Source organism: Rhea americana, unplaced genomic scaffold (genome assembly GCF_003343005.1).
Source record: "Rhea americana isolate MKP2758 unplaced genomic scaffold, rheAme1 scaffold_3, whole genome shotgun sequence".
NCBI lineage: Eukaryota > Metazoa > Chordata > Aves > Rheiformes > Rheidae > Rhea > Rhea americana.
In genome coordinates this window covers 1000639-1017635 of record NW_028186423.1, presented here as the reverse complement: position 1 = coordinate 1017635, position 16997 = coordinate 1000639, and the positions used below count along the sequence as shown (strand labels likewise).

Here is a 16997-nt window from a genome sequence, read left to right as displayed (position 1 = left end):
CAAAACTGAACTACTTTGCATTTGAAGAGGCATAATTATCTGTGCTAAATATTGGTAGTTAGAAGCCATACTAAAAGACAAGTGACATTTTGACAGKTTTTTAGGCCAGGGAGAAGATGAGTAGTTTGTGGTATTTTGACAAATAATAATTGTGTAATTAAATACCTTAAATCGCATTCCGCAAAGTGACTGTGTAAAAATGGTACTTCTTACCCAACCTACTTATTTCCTATATGAATTTAGTCACTGCTGCCTTTAATAATCGAAATAAGTGTTTAACATTTTTAATAYGTAAAGACTCTGCTCGAATAGCACAAAATGGGGAGGAAAAGGTGGAGGCTCATCTATTTATGTCACCCACACGGAGATCATCCATAGCACTGAGCACCTCTCAGTATGTCATTTCATTTCCAAGYTGAGTCCTCACATCCTCACATGAAATCCTGCAGAACAGGATGGAAAGCAATTGCAAAGAGAGTTTGGCCTGCAACAGCACTGCTGCTAATGTTAATCAGCAAGCCAAGAAAACATAGCTTGGCTTGCRACTCCAAAGATGTGTTGACAGGGCTGACAGTTAGAAATACTCTCTTTTTTTAACTTGTGAAATGAATGCATTTTACCTGGAATCACTGAGTCACAATAAATATGGAAAACCACTCCCATGCCATTTCCCAGAGTAGAGCGGTCATTTGGTAACAGCATGTTTATACAATATTTGTTTCCACAGGCCATGTGAGTACCTCAAAGTGCTTTACAAACATTAATAAAACTGTTCAAAATCTTTTCTAGCTAAGCAATTTATTTACATTTTATTGACCAGAGCCATGAAGAGACTGGTTCCTAGGTCTTAACACACAATGGTTTTTATCTCTAGTTTTTACAAAAAACAACCCTTAAGCCCATTTTACAGATGGAGAAACAAGGCTGTAAGGAGCACCAGGACTTACAAATGGCCATATCACCATACTGAAGTGAGAGCAAATAGTGTCCCTTTCCATATGTCTTTATATCTATACACTAGCATGTGCTTCATGAAAATCTTTTACATGAGTCATGGGGAATTTGTGAGACAGTGGGAAGAACTGATGGACCAAAGGAGGAGAAATAGCTATCCCTGGTCATGTCAGTGCTGCTTTTTAGCTTGTTTTCAAGAACATGCTGAAGTGGCCTGTGCATGCCCTTGCTGTGGGCAGTTACACATATTTGCATTGCAGTGGAAACCTGCAGCCATCACACCTTTATCCTATAAGCCCTGTGGTACTGATGAAGCCCTGTAGCAAGTTCTTCAGGACTGATTTGCTTGTAATATATAAATACGAGATTTATGACTCTACTGTGCGTTCACGTAGATCTTTTCTTTCTCCAGAAACCCTGGGAGCAGGATTGCCAGGTGAACATGGGGAGAGCTCCCTCCATCTCCCTGCTTCATCTGTAGCATGAGCCAGGGCATGGCCCATGAGAGCTGGGGAGGGTGCAGGTGTGAGGACACTGTTCTTGAATTCAGGGCCTGTGAGTGAGGGACTTTGGTCACTATTTTCCCTTGGGCACTGAGTCAGAGGAAAAGTCCCTCGTCATCCAGTGACACACACTTTATTTCTGACAAGAGGCAAGTAGTGCTATTGTTGTCTTGGACAACACCATTGCTATTCCAGGCTGTGGGCAAAGTGCAGGTTTTTGGATCAATGACCTTGATGCCTTGTGATGGTCTAGAAATCACCTRAGGTGACAGAAAGGGAAAGGGCTCTGTCTCCCTACTTTGAATTGCTCTCGCTCCCTGCCTTGCTGCTATACGGGCTGTGTGGTAACTTCTCTCAGYGCTCTGCTTCCAGTATTTAGGAAGTGAGACTATTCCTTCGAGCCATTGGAGTGGACTGGCTGGTAGCCGCGAGGTGTTGAGTGGCTCTCTGCTTTTTGTCAGTCCTAAACGTGGCTTGTATGGGCAGCTTTGAAGCAGTGGATGAAGTTTTAAGGGCTGGGGGAGCTCCCATGCTTCCTGYTGTACTATGCCAGCTGGGTTGCTCTAATGATGGCCTTTAATATGCTGCAAAGGCCAAACAGTGAAGTCGATTAAGAAATTTGGCCTTGATTGCTTGGTAAAGATGGCTGTGCTAATGAGGCCAAGCAAAAGCCATTTAGGGCAGCTTGAGTTCCCAGCTGTTCTGTTTTTTGACTTTAAATAGTATTTCTCTGTTGTGTTACTGAATTATCCAGCTTTTCTTCAGTTAGGAAATGCTGAAGTGGCTCCTCACCAATACTGTTTAATTGTTGTACTTCTACCTACATCTCTGCACGTATTCTTGCATCATCAGTGCCTCTTAGAATCATAGAATCAGTGAGGTTGGAAGGGACCTCTGGAAATCATCCAGTCCAACCTCCCTGCTCAGCAGGGTCACCTAGAGCATGTTAGACAGGGTTGCATCCAGGCAGGCCTTGAAGATCTCCAGAGAAGGAGACTCCACAACCTCTCTGGGCAACCTGKKCCAGTGCTCCGTCACTCTCACAGTGAAGAAATTCTTGGAGAAAAGAAATCTGTGGCGTGCTTATGRTTGGTCTCCTTGATACTCTTTAATATGCTTTGGCTTCTCTAAGAGCACCAGTGTGTAGGTATGTGGGTTGTGTCTGCTGGCACTCTGCCTTAAGTATTTCGCTAGACTCACCAGACAATGGAGTCTGCAAAGCAGGCTGCTTTTATTCTTTATCTCTTCTTTAATTTATGAAATAATTTTCAAAAAGGAAGATTTGTTTAAGGCTGTATTAGCATTTCTCCCTTTACTGGAGAACCAGGTGAAACTATCTGGGCAGTGAAGTATCTTGGGTTCCTGTTTTCAGCTTGGAGTGTTTCAAAAAATCCTGCCTCATGGCCGTTGCCTAACAGGGAGTTCAGAGAGCAGCCTTTGAATTAAGTCTTGGGTATCTTCACAGCAGCACCTTCCACTATCAAGCACAYAAGTCAATCAATGCATTAAAAAAAATAGATTTTGAGCTCACAGAGTCTATGAAAGTAACCTCAGAACTGTGCAGAGGAACTTAGAGGCTTCAGCTTGTGAAGTTCTGAATCTCTGTCCTTCCTAGAAAAAATATAGAACGAAAAATTCAAATCTGAATACATATTCAAGTTACACTGCGTAGATTTTTATAATAACATGATTGTATTACACTTTTCATTTAGCTTCATTCACTGTATTTTTTTAGGTCTATGCACCAAAAGGTCACAGATATAAATGGAGGCAAAGTAATGGAGGCGGCAAGTAATCCTCAGGCAAAATYGTCATGGATATCTTTATTCCAGCTCTTTGAAATATTCTAAAGGATAATTGTGCTTGCTAAAAAAGACACAAGATGGCAGTGCTAAGCTCATTAGCAAACTAAAGCAAAACAACTACCTATCTTTTGCTGTACAGAGAAAATGAAATAGAGACAAAATATTAGCATACACAATAGCAGTGGGTTCTTAACCCTTTCTGTCCATCCCACACGAAGACAGTTTCCCCCTAAAATGTACAGGAATGTGTCACTAAAACCCACAGTGAACACCCACAGTCCTGAAAAACAGCCAAATTCTGCTTTGTTACCCAGAGATATAGAAGTGTTTTGCTTAGCCAGCTAATCTTCAGACCAAGAAGAGAAAGTGAAAATGACACCTGAATTTGCCCTAATTTGTAATTTATATATTTTTTTGTCTAGGCTTGAGGCCTAGAGCTTCAGAAATTACACATATCCAAATTGCAACATGTATTTTTTTTCTTTTTTTAAAACAGTATGTAAGAAAACCAATAGATCATTTAGCCTTCTCGGTGCTTCTCTTTCTGCTTGTTTGGTAATACAATAAAGGCAAGGATCTCCTGCATCGTTTTAATGCAATATTCTATCAGGATACTTTTGAAGACTGTTTTTTCCTAATAAATTTTCCCTTTGAATGCACAACATCTCTATTAGGACACCTCTAGCATTTAACCTGGGAGCAAATCAGAGCATGYCAAGTTAAATATCTAAAAATAGACTGTATGAAATCTCCTTGTTTATAGCGCAATTTCATTGATGCARCTAACTGCAGAGAAAACAAAACACAATCAAGGCTGCCAGGCACCTAGGTCTCAGTACCTAGATCAATGCTTGGCTCTGAACCCAGTTTCCCACTTCTTAGGTCATGCTCCATGGCAAGTAAAGGAGTGGGGAAGCTGGCAACCCAGCCTCTTACAGGACATGAGTTCAAGCCTGCCTAGCTTGAACTACACTGGCCTTAAAATCACATCTTTCATCATATCCCATCCCCTGYCTACGATATGCCTGAGCCCTAGTGGATAGACCAGTCTCTTAGCTGTAGGGACTCTTGCAAGTTTAGTGGGGCTCTTGGCAGGACTAATTCACGTGAGAGGGAGAACGTGGAGCTATTGGGAGACCAGAGAGCCCTTTCCMGAGGGGAATGTGACAATGGTTTGGGAAAATCCATCTATAACGGTGACATGTACTCATGGATTTCTGCCTGGCTGGGTCTGCGAACACAAAAGGTGGTCTGAAGTCTAGTGCTAGCTTAGAATGAAAAAGCTGATGAATGTCTATGACAAGGTCCCAAATGGGAATGGGTATCTGAGTGACCATGGTCAGCTGTGTATGGGCATCCTCACCCCCCTGGAGTGGGGGCAAAAATATTTCCAGGCTCCAATGATATTTCCAGGGGCCTGGATAGAAACATCTAGCTGCCTGGTGGGGCTTCTCTTAACTGGAAACACTATACATAGAGGTGGGAAAAGACCATACTCTGGTAGCATCCATCCCTTGAGAGCTGTCATCGCCTGGCAGTGGACTGCAGCCAGCAAGGCATTTTACTGGTGCCCTCCACCTGGCAATGGGCCACTGCCCACAGAGCCAACTGCCTTGCTCAACCTTTTCCATCTGTCATCAAGTCACCGCTTCCACTCTTCAGGGAGGAGATGTGGTAGCCAGACCTTCACAGTTAGAGCCTCCTGCACTCAGGCCATCTCTTGGAGGATGAAAATGCCCTACCTGACTGCAGAAGTCTTTACTCATTGCCAGAATAGAGCTGGGGGCACACGGTGGGCAGGCTGGCATCCTAGTGGAGGATATCTCCAGCTAATAATTTCATCTATGTGCCTATTTGTTGCCTTAACAGCAAATATAAACTTTCCATATGTGTAGAAAAAAGGCTGTTTTTCTTTGCTGTACAACAGTTTAGAATGGGGAACAGGCAGACACACAACTCCCCAGGAGCTGGWACAAGATCCAAAGCATCCTACATTTCAGTGATTAAAATAATCCTTTTTACGTTGGAGCAGGACAAATACTACGGCACATGAAATGCTTATTATAAAATGTAATAAATAGAATATATTGTTTCTCCTTTATTTTTTTTTGCTAATTTGCTGTGCTAACTAAAATGATTAAAATAAAAATAGCACCTATAACAAAAATATATCATTTAAAAACCTACCAGACCTTTAACTTGTTTTTAAGTTTTACTGATAAATTAAGCATAGGTATTTATTGTTTGGTTCACCTGCATTCAGAAATACCATGTTATCTTACTTTCCCCAATCTCAAAATTAAGTTACCTAGCATACATATAGAATATTAGCAAAGACCTAAAATATTCTAAAAATTAAAAGACAAGTGTTTTAAAATCAGCACCTGCTGCTTTGAGTTTGGTAGCCTTCTTTGTTAGTAATTCCATTTCTCATGGCTTGCAGAATCAACTGTTGCTGTTTGGGAGAATCTCCAGTTAACAAGGCTACTTGTAATCAGTATCAATGTTTTCCAATATTTTTATGCTTTATAATAATGTATGTACTTGCACACAGAATTTACTGCACACAAGATCTGGGTACATGAATGAATCTAACATACTTCCCTAACTCCTCAAGCAGTAAAAGCACACTTAAAGGCAATTTCTCATTAAAAGAATGCAACTACTGATTAATACTTCACTCATTCACATCTGAGACCAGACATCCACATTCCCACAGGACATCAGAATATTTTCTTTTAACATTGCCAAACTGTACAGTCAGAAGATACTATGGCTTTCTCCCACAGGCTATTCGGCTACATTTGCAATGTTTTTACAAGAGAAGTTGTATTATGATGACTCAGTCTCTAGTATTTGTCTGTTCATACTGTGGGCTTATGTGGCTCATTTCTGCATGGGCACAGCAAGCTGGAGAACTCACTATTTACCAACAGTACATCAAATTAACATTTGTACAAATGGAAGATGAATTTGAGGGAGCTCATTATGTCAGTCAGTGTTGTGGAATTTTAGTGCAACAAACTGCTTGAACAGGCTGCACACAAAGGTGCTGAGCTGGTCTGGAAAATCCATGACCACATGGAGGAAGTGAAACCCAGGGTGTTTTTTGAGGTTCTTACCACTGTAGCTGAGCGTGGCACGAAATTAATTGCTTAAAATTGTGCCTTGCCCTGATCTTTGTTCAGGCATAACATTCATCTAACTAGATTCACAGCCAAATAATATAGTTGGAGATGGTGATGCAGGTGTGTGCCATGCTCAAAGCCTTCTCCAACAGCCTTCTCCAACTCTTACACTGTCGTTCTGTAATAGCTTAAACTCACGTAAGTTGAAGATGACATGGTCCAGCTCTCCTTCCCCTGGTCCCTGAATGTCCCTTCCCATATACTAGCTCATTTCCTGAGCGAGTAGTAGTGAGTGTGACCATGTGCAAGTCAGTTCAGAAAACTCATCTAGCCAAAATCTAACCCATCAAAATTTCCAACAAAGCAGGACAGGCTTGATTTTAGATATAGACAAATAAGACAGGAGCTTGGAGCAGTTTTATGCCTATTTTTGCCTCTGAAAGATTCCTGGAAAGATGTATGTGCTGCTGCGGCAGTTGATGGAGGTGCTGAGACACGTGGAGTGGCAACTTCTGTTGGTGCTGAACAGCCTGTGGGTAGATACAGCCTTTATGGYTTGTTTCTCCTAAACAATAGCAGAAGCAACAAATCTGTATATGCAAGAGTCTCCTTAACTCTTTCCCTTTCATACCAGTCCTGCTTCCCCCTGGGATGGCAGGACTGGCAGGATCCTGGCCCAGTCCTAGTCTCAGTCTTCTACCAGCTCCCATCACCCAAAACTCATTTTTCCCTATCCTGCTGAAAGACTTGAGCTGAAATTGAAGTAATTCTGTGCTTATCCTAAAAAAGATCATAAAAAAGGAAAAATACTATTAACAAATCCAAAGACCTATAAGAAAGTAGTAAGTTGCTTTTCTAGGGATGTGCCAACATTTTATATCAAATGAGTTTCTTCTTATTTAACACATCTTTTTAAAATTATTGTCCTCTGTATGGTGGTAGGGAATCTCCACTTCCCCTTTTTTTAACTGTCATTTTTTTTCAGGATAACAATGTTTATCCTCAGCCTAAAATTAAAACTGAATGCTCTAAAAGTTTGCTGCCTCTGGCCTTGCTTCAGAAGAAAGTAGTATGTCCTAACTGTAGGCCCAAGAGCAGTTCCTGTTCAAGTTTTTGTGGAGAAAGTTGGAAAGCACAAAAACAGAGATAGTCAACTCCAGATTTAAATAACTGAGGGAAGGGCAGATAGAGTGCTGATTGCCACAGAGAGAACTGAGGAAAAGCACTCTGCCAGCCCCTGTTGACAAGACTTTTGGACCAGTTTAACATATTTTCAATTGAAAGGATGCATTCATGCCCCCTCATTTTGTTACCTGCTGGCCTTGCATCCTCAGCCTTGGATAGAAAAGTCCTTTTATGGCTTATGCATCCTTGTCAAGACTGAAGATTGCATGCCAGTGACTTGGCAATAATAGTATCCAGCAAGAGGAGAAGTAATAGACTTGTTATGYGTGTCAATAAAACCAGCAAGTAGAAGTTGGAACACACACATGGAGCTAAACTGCTGAGAAAGGGAGAGTGACTTTTCCAATTATAACAACACATTGACACACAGGTCAGAGGTTGAAATATTAAAAAGTAGTTAATAGGTCTCTTGAGAAGCACTGGTAATGCACAGCAGCTCTGCATATTTGTAGACAATGTAACTAGCCACAGCATTATCCTTTAAAACAAAATGCTTGTGTGCAGAGCTCTATTAGTAAAAGCTGTTCAGCAAATGAAATGCTAGTTCTGCTGGGAGATGCCCTGCCCAGGAGCAGAAGTAACGTAGTGCTGCAATACCCTCCAGGACCCAAAGGTGCTCTGTGAGGCAGGGAGCCTGTCAGGCTGAAGCAGAGGCAGCCCCACACAGCAGTTTGGAGAAAAAGTAATGGCGATGGTGCTTTCTAAAACAGACAAATGTCCTTTTTTGTRACTAGYCTTTTTTCTTTTCCCCACAGCTGCCTGAAGTAGCATCACTTTGCTCTTAATAATCTTGGACTAAAATTGAAGTGTGCTGTGCATCCACAGTCACAACTAGATATTTTTCTAGAGCAACTTCTATTTAGTTATCAGAATTGAATATCTCTCATGGCTCTTCTATGATTCTGTCTCTTGTGACCTAGAGACAGACTGTCACTGGGAGTCACAGTCTGTGTCCTTCACAACCTCTAGTTGCAAGATCTTTTCCACCATGGTGRCCAGAGCGTTTGGTGTAACATGAGTGAAGACAAAACCTCCCTAGGCTCCATGACCTGTGCTCTGCATACACACACCACCAACTCACAGTAACTCAGAGGTGTGCAGCAGCACAGGTCATATGGTTCTATGGCCAAACAGCTCAGATGTCCCACCTGTCTTATAGCCCCATGCTATGGATGAATCTGCAGCCAGCTTCCCTACCCTGATTATTCTCTGACTTTGACATCTGCTTTATGGGACATATGTGATGAATGAAGGTCAATATAGATGTTTATGCTTGTTRCTAGCTTATCCAGGCTGTTGCACACAAAGGAGAAGAAGGAGTTCAAACTTTCTTTGTTGTGCTCTAATGTTGCTTGAGTAGGAGCAGAATTCCAGTCATTTTGAATATTTGATGAATTTTAGACAGTATGGGGCTGGACCCATGCTTATCTGCAGTTAGGCACACATGAAATGTCAGTCCTAGCTACTTCCTGATTTGGAGGAGAAACAAAGTCCCTGGGAAACCATATTTGCCTGCTTGGTATTACATTATACATCTAAGCCACTGAGAAGGAGCTCTAGTTTGTCTGTAAACTCCATGGCTTTTGTGGTTTTGTTACAGGGATTTCATACCCTGAATTTAAATAAATTGGGAAATAAGGATCTGTTCCAGAGCCCACCCAAAAGACTGGTGGTCTTCCCAGTGCACTGATCAAGCAATATTAAGGGAATTCAAAACCTACATCTGACCAAAACAGTATGTAACCAAAGTTTCTGAGTGCTCCATGCTAAACAAACAAATGCTGAGCCTAGTGATTTTTACAGTCAATACGCTTCATCATCTATACAATAACTTGGTAGATGCAGTTAGATCAAAGGTTTCCTTTCAGTTCCAAAGCAAAGGATGTTTTACTGTGAAATCATGACAGTTGTTTCTGCTAAGCAAAGTACAGCGTGGCTGTGACTGAGATAAAGCTCTGCCTGTTGGAAGGAAAATCTCAGTCACTCTGTGGCTATGTCATCCTTGCTACGGGTGGAAGCTGTTTTGATGGGTAACATCTGTTATTTTCAGTGAATTCTGAAAGACCTGTCTACATGTTTTGTTTTTTTTTTCTTTAGTATAGGATGTGAGTGAGGGAAAAATAACTAAATTGACCTTTTAGTTGACTGAGATACAGCGTAAAAAGACTCAGAGAAATGAACATCCTCACAATTATGCACTGTAAGGCATTTTTACCCAGTTTTTCTCATGTAAAGAAAACCAAGAAAAACAGAGCTATTATGACTTTACCCACCTACAGACAAAGCCTGAGAAGATCCTATTTCTCAGACCTTTGTCAAATTTTCAGTCTATCTAGTGGGAATTTTCCCCCCTTCCTTAAAAGATAAATATGCTAAGTAGTCTCAAAGGACAAAAGTTTTTTCATCTGAGAAAACAAATGTCATCTCTCTCTTTCTCCATTCTTCTTTTTCTTCCCCCACTCCATGTTTTACCTCATCCCTTTTGCTGCAGGAATACTTATTCTCTTTTGCCATTAATACCATTTTTCCTGGGATCATATACCATTTGGGAACAATATATACCAAGATACCGATAAACATATCTTTAAATATGGAAGGGGAAGGGGAAGGTGAAGGGAAAAGGGAAAAGGGAAAGGGAAGGGGAAAAAGGAAGGAGAAAAGGAAAGGTGAAGAGAAAAGGGAAGGGGAAAGGGAAGGGGAAGGAGAAAGGGAAGGGAAAAGGGAAAAGGAAAGAGAAAAGGGAGGGGGAAAAGGGAAGAGGAAAAGGAAAGGTGAAGGGGAGGGGAAAAGAAAAGGGAAAAGKGAAAAGGGAAGGGAAAAGGGAAAAGGAAAGAGAAAAGGGAGGGGGAAAAGGGAAGAGGAAAAGGAAAGGTGAAGGGGAGGGGAAAAGAAAAGGGAAAAGGGAAAAGGGAAAGGGAAAGGGAAAGGGAAAGGGAAGAGGAAAGGGAAGAGGAAGGGAAGGAAGCTTATATTTCCAAAGTAACATTGAAAATGTTGAAATTATGAAAAACTTCTTTCTGCTTATAGAATTCACACACCAGGTAGTTGATCTTTCCAGCCCCACTCATGGGAGCTGGTGCTGATTTTAAAGCTCTGCTATTAGTATCAGTAACTCYTATGTAGCTGTTTGTACATATACATTCCCATATATTGGCTCACTGCATCATTACTTCTTGATGATCCATAGCAAGGGTGGATCATGAGTCTTATGTTGTGATTTTAGGCCATGAAACCAGCATGTGCAGTTGTGGTGGCTGCTGGTAATCCAAATCCCCCACTATGCGGAAGCAGTCAGTTGGCAGGGCCTGGTGAGGCCAATATTGATTGATGGTCATCCTATTTTAAGGGTGCAGCCCCATCCTCTCTCATCCTCTGGTGGTGTAGCTGGGAAGTTATTTAATCCTGCCTGTGAATGACTCCTAGGGCTCCTGCAACCTTGTAGTTTGCGTCTTGTGGCTCTTGGGTACACAGAGATTTTGCCATATGGCAGATCATGTCACAAATATTCACCAATCTGTTTGGTTTGTGCACAATATGAATAGCCCTTCCAGCTCATCTCCAAGCTGATAAGCTTACGGTCTGCAGAAGCAGACACAGAGGCAACAGTGCAAAGATGTGCAAGTTTCTATTGTAACCAGCTRTGTTGCTAAGTGGGGTAAGAGGGGCTCTCCTAGTCTCTGCTGCTGCTGCAATCACTCAAGCCCTATGGCAGGGATTRCTAATGTTTCTCACCCTGTTCAGAGACACACACCAAAATCTTCTTTTGGTTGATAGTCGCAGGATATTCACCGTAGACCTTGGAGACAGAAACGGAACAAGACCTCTAGAATCATAGAATCGGTAAGGTTGGAAGGGACCTCTGGAGATCATCTAGTCCAATCCCCCTGCTCAGCTGGGTCACTTACAGCATGTTAGACAGGGTTGTATCCAGGCGGGCCTTGAAGATCTCCAGAGAAGGAGACTCTACAACCTCTCTGGGCAACCCATGCCAGTGCTCCGTCACTCTCACAGGGAAGAAATTCCCCCTCACGGTCAGGYGGAACTTCCTGTGCTTCAATTTCTGCCCATTGCCTCTTGTCCTGTCACATGGGACARCTGAAAAGAGTTTGTCCYYRTCCCCTTGACACCCTCMCTTCAGRTACTTGTACATATTGATMAGATCCCCCCTCAGTCTTCTCTTCCCCAGGCTGAACAGGCCCAGCTCTCGCAGCCGTTCCTYRTAGRGCAGGTGCTCCAGCCCTCTGATCATCCTCATAGCCCTACGCTGGACTCTCTCCAGTAGCTCCATGTCTCGTACTGGGGAGCCCAGAACGGGACACAGTACTCGAGATGAGGCCTCCCCAGGGCTGAGTAGAGGGGCAGGATCACCTCCCTCGACCTGCTGGCGACACTCTTCTCAATGCACCCCAGGAGACCATTGGCCTTCTTGGCCACAAGGGCACATTGSTGGCTCATGGTCAACCTGTCAYCCACCAGCACTCCCAGGTCTTTCTCTGCAGAGCTGCTCTCCAGAAGATCAGCCCCCAGCTTGTACTGGTGCCTAGARTTATTTCTCCCTAGGTGCAGGACCCTGCACTTGCCCTTGTTGAACCTCAGGAGGTTCCTCTCTGCCCAACTCTCCAGCCTGTCCAGGTCTTTCTGAATGGCAGCACAGCCCTCTGGTGTGTCAGCCACTCCTCCCAGCTTGAGATCATCCACAAACTTGCTGAGGAGGCACTCTGTCCCCTCATCCAGATCACTGATGAAGAAGTTGAACAGGATGGGACCCAGTCCTGAGCCCTGGGGAACACACTAGCCACAGGCCTCCAACTAGACTCCGCACCACTGATGACGACCCTCTGAGCTCTGCCTTTCAGCCAGCTCTCAGTCCACCTCACTGTCCACTCATCTAACCCACACTTCCTGAGCTTCTCTAGGAGGATGTTATRGGAGACAGTGTCAAAAGCCTTGCTGAAGTCAAGGTACTGTAGGTGTTCATAGCCAGGTGATATTCAGAAACTGCTCATTACACTATGCATTAGGCTGGGTACACAGCTGAGTCCCAGAAGACTCCATTATTTTTGGCCTAAAAATTCTGCAGTGGCATATTTCTACCCACTTCTATGGAGTCACAGTATATACACGTTCATTGTGGGAACCAGTCTTAAGGCTTTAGAGTTACAGTCTGGCCAGTTCTGCTCAAGGCTTTATTCCTTGATGCCTTCCCCCCMAAAAATGTATCTCCAAATAAGGAGCACCATAAAATTAATAATAAAAAATACTCTAATCATGAAAATAGTGTATGAGTTTGACATATTCAGAAACTTTCATCRTGCATATACATACGTTGCCAGTTTCCTAAATTCCTTTGCAACCTTTTCTTATGCTCTTAACATATTTCTGTGTGTATCATTTCTAGCTTTTTAAAAAAYCCTAAAAAAATAGAAATTCCAGTGCTCAGCACTATACCAGCATTCTACCATATGAATTTGAGGAACGTGAACATTTTTATCCAGGACATGGACTTCTGCCATCTGCACTAAGGGAGAAGCTGATTTTGTGGTAGGTTATCAGTAATTGCAGAGGAATATCTTTAAAGTTAGATACTGAAACATCTGWAGTGAAAAAAGATTTCTTGGCTACCTGCTGCTAATATCTCATTGAGCTTGTGCAAAATGAAAGGTTTCACTTTGCTTTAAAATTACTTTAAAATTTTTACACTTTTGCAGACACTCATGAATAATTTCAACCCGAACACCAGAAGAGTTTCTGACTTACAAGAAGYTAAATCAAATCTTACAAAAAATGTTGAGCAAGCCTAGAGATAGGCAGAACTACTTTCAGCATCCACCTGGGTAAGAAAACAGTAAATAAATATGCTTCCAAATTCAAGATTAAGTCACAAGGATGTTACTTTGTGCAAAATCTCAATGAGCTTGTTTATATTTTTCTCTCTTGACCTTTCTCACTTCAGTGCCTTTGAACTACTTGATAGTCATYGCAACACATCTAAAACTGGATTGTAAAACTGGTGAGGCTAACTGGTGAGGTAACAGTATTAACTGYAAGACTGAGAAAAGAGTGGACCACATCCACTCATATGACAATACAAATTAGCTACAAGTATGAGATTACAAATATCAGAAGKCAGTTCATGCAACAAAGGTATTATTTCCTAATTTTCAATTTCTTTTGGCTTGAAGACATGAACTCTAAAATGTCTGCTGGGGACCATTAACTATCTTGGAGGTAATAACCACTGAGTGCATGCATGAGATCACAAGGACTTGAATCCAAGAGCTATCTTTCCTGACATCCTCAGGGAATGTGTACCTGTCTATACTTTAGAATAACAAATATCACTTTGTAATACATCTTCTGGCTTATGGGGAACCCTGGTGATTAAAACTATATCAGAGAACATGAATGAAGTGGCCTATTATTATTATTTTTAAAATATTTTGACTCATATCATAGTACTCTGTACTTTTCCTAAATACTTTCAGGTTAATTTCAGGCTTAATCCACCCTTTTCCTCCAAAAAAWTCAACTGAGAGTAATACCCATATAGATCACAGGATGAAAAGATGCAATGTCTAAAAAAATGTACCCCAAACTTAAATTCTAACACATTTTTTAGAGTGAACAATCCTTGACTTCCTGGAAACTCTTATCAGAATGGAGAGTTATGCTTGTTTTGTGATAAATAGCTCCCCAGGTATTGAGGTCTAATACTGTAAATGGTGTATTGCTAGGAAGTGAAAAGACTAAATGGAAACCGCACAAACCAATTTGTTGTTTTCACTTATGCTTCAGAGCTCTGACTGTCATCTTGCGTGGAAAATGTCTTAGCAGCTTTCTCTAGTTATCTGAAACCATTCTAATATATTGAAAAATGGCAGTGACATTTTCCCATTTTTATGTGCAGTACCTGGTCAAAACCTAAGTGAGAAGAGAAAAAAGAGCTCTGATCATTTCTGCAAACTGCTGAAACAGTGTCCCCAGTTAGTATAACTGCTCCATTTTCCCAACATATAGTTGTTCTACAAGAACCCTCATCTTCATGAAAATGATTTTTTAAAACAAAAAATCACAAATATAACCCTGAAGTTATGAGTTATATCATGATGACTGAAAAAAATGCTGCCATTGGCACTGATTGCACTGCCACTTGTCTGAYGAGAAAAAAACACAAAATAGTGGATTTCACCTGTAATTATTAGTAATAGTTACATTTACTTTATCTATTCCTTTAACTTATAAAACGCTGAAGGTGTGGAATGGCGACTGCTCCTCTCATCCCCTCCTCTCCAGTGGTGTAAGCACAACTCTTACCACAGGTAAGAAGCGGCAGGAGCCCCGCCCCAACCTCCTGGGGAAGCCCCGCCCCTTCCCACTTGCCCCGGAAGTCCCACCCCTCTTCCGGTCGCGCGGTCCACGCGCGCCACCTCTTCGTGGCCTTGGCGGAGGAGCGGGGTGTTGTCATTTTGTGAAGCGTCGTTCCCTCGTGTGCTCACAGGCGGCGTRGCGATGGGCGGGCAGAACCAGCCACTCCGCCTGGTTTACCTGGAACTACGTCAGAACGTACCTGTGCAGACAGATATGCACATTTATAACGATGTGGAAGTTAGATCTAGGTAGCTGTRAAAAGCATAGGTTCAAAATGGATAAAATATTCTTTAATAATAGCAAAGGGAAAAAAACAAAGCTAAAATGTGAATAGAAAGTAATTCAGAAAGTTAATGGAACAGAGAAAAGATTAATTCTGAGGCACTGAAGGATCTTGTGTTGGATCATGGCATGAACCCAGACAGTAATCCTGAAAAGATCTATCATGATCCTGAAAAGATCATGATAGAGCAGCGCCCTATCATTAGGATCAATGGGCAATAGAAACCAGGCCCTACCAGGAGACAAAGAAAGTGGTCCATGACAAAAGGGTACTGGCTGAAAATTGTAAAAGCCTCCCCTGCAGGTTTTGATCATGGGCACACACTGGAAGCACCCCTTTTTGCTCTTTCAGCCGGGCCCAGCAGCAYTGGGAAGTTATTTTGTAGAAAGTCTTTTGGAGGATGCCAGCCACTTGTTCTCTGTGAATATTGCCTGAGAATATTGTGTGGTGTTACAGTGGTCAGCAACCATTCTACCAGGAACCATTCTATCAGGGTCTATAAATATCCTTTTATCAAATTTGTGGAGGACTTGCCTGAAAGTCTTCATAATAACCATTTATTTCCCTCTGATAAAGTAAATGATTGTCATCTATCATTTGATGAGCTCTGTTTATGGGAGTGACAAAATTGAGAAAGCTTTTACTAAGTATGTGCATCTCAGGAATCTTGTACAGTGTCCTGTATGTTGACCAGAATGTTTTCTGCTATAGTAAAAAAAACAAAAAYGCATCATCACTCTGAATACAAAATATACAATGCTATTTAAAAACACCTGAGATAAGCTCCAGGTTGCATCCCTAACTAGTTAGATGTATCCTGGCAAGGCTCAGCTCTTTTTAGAAGTGTCTGGAGATGCTATGAAGGCACCATATGTGTACCTGGTTTTCATTTTAAATGCTTCTACCCCTGAAGATTTTAGGCCAAGAACTGGTCTTTTCCCTCCAAAGTGGCTGGCCATTTACATACTGGGGGGATGGGGAAAGGGGGACTGGTGCTCACTAATAAATAGAGAGGAACTGGACTGACACTCTGCATTGCTTTCGGTGAAAACTTGGGAGAAGGATATCCCAGTGCCTGAAGGGTGCAGTCTCTTCTCTCTTGATCTGGTCCTTTCCACAGAGGAAAGCAATTTTCTGCATAGCTTCTGATGATCAGATAAAAGTCATTTCTGAAGTTGCTCTGAATACTGAATATACCTTGAAGGTTCCATTAACGTCCCACCAAATATATGTGCTGTAAAAGAGCCACAGAGATGGTCCATACATTCCATCAGCATGGAGACGAATAGATAATAGCCTTTCCACAAAGGGTACTGCCATATCTTACCCTGCAGCGCTCTTTCAAAGACGACATATTCGCTGATGTTATTCCAGCTGTGTGGGCATTGTGCTTCTGCAAGCCCCACATCCTACTTGCCTGAGAGCTCCATGGGCCTCACCAGCTGTATGGTGAAGTTTGAGATGGTGTTTTGTGGGAAGATTCTCGCATTGACATTACTGGGTTGCATGATGTAGAATCTGCCCTCCTTCTTTTTCTCTCCTACTCCACTGCCGGTCACTGGATGTCCATACTTCAATGATCTTTAAGCTAGCTGTAAGACGCTACACACAACCATGGCAGAGGGAGCTCCCCCCCACCTCTTGCCCTCTGTATGTGACATTACCTGGAAACAGAGTTAGCAATTCATGGGCCCATTGGCTGGTTCCTCTCAATTGTTACAGTGGTTTTTCAGGAGTGCCTTAGGGTCTTTTTCTTCTTGTCTCCATGCAC

General features: G+C 42.2%; 1 protein-coding gene across 1 annotated transcript in view; it reads left to right on the top strand.

Annotated features, from left to right (window-relative positions):
- Positions 1-15084: 15084 nt before the first annotated feature.
- Positions 15085-16997, top strand: part of TNFSF11 (TNF superfamily member 11) — a 38690-nt gene continuing 36777 nt past the window's right edge. The window contains exon 1 of the mRNA XM_085309555.1: positions 15085-15180. Within this exon, the coding sequence (XP_085165681.1) occupies positions 15085-15180 (96 nt within the window). The remainder of the gene's footprint in view (positions 15181-16997) is intronic.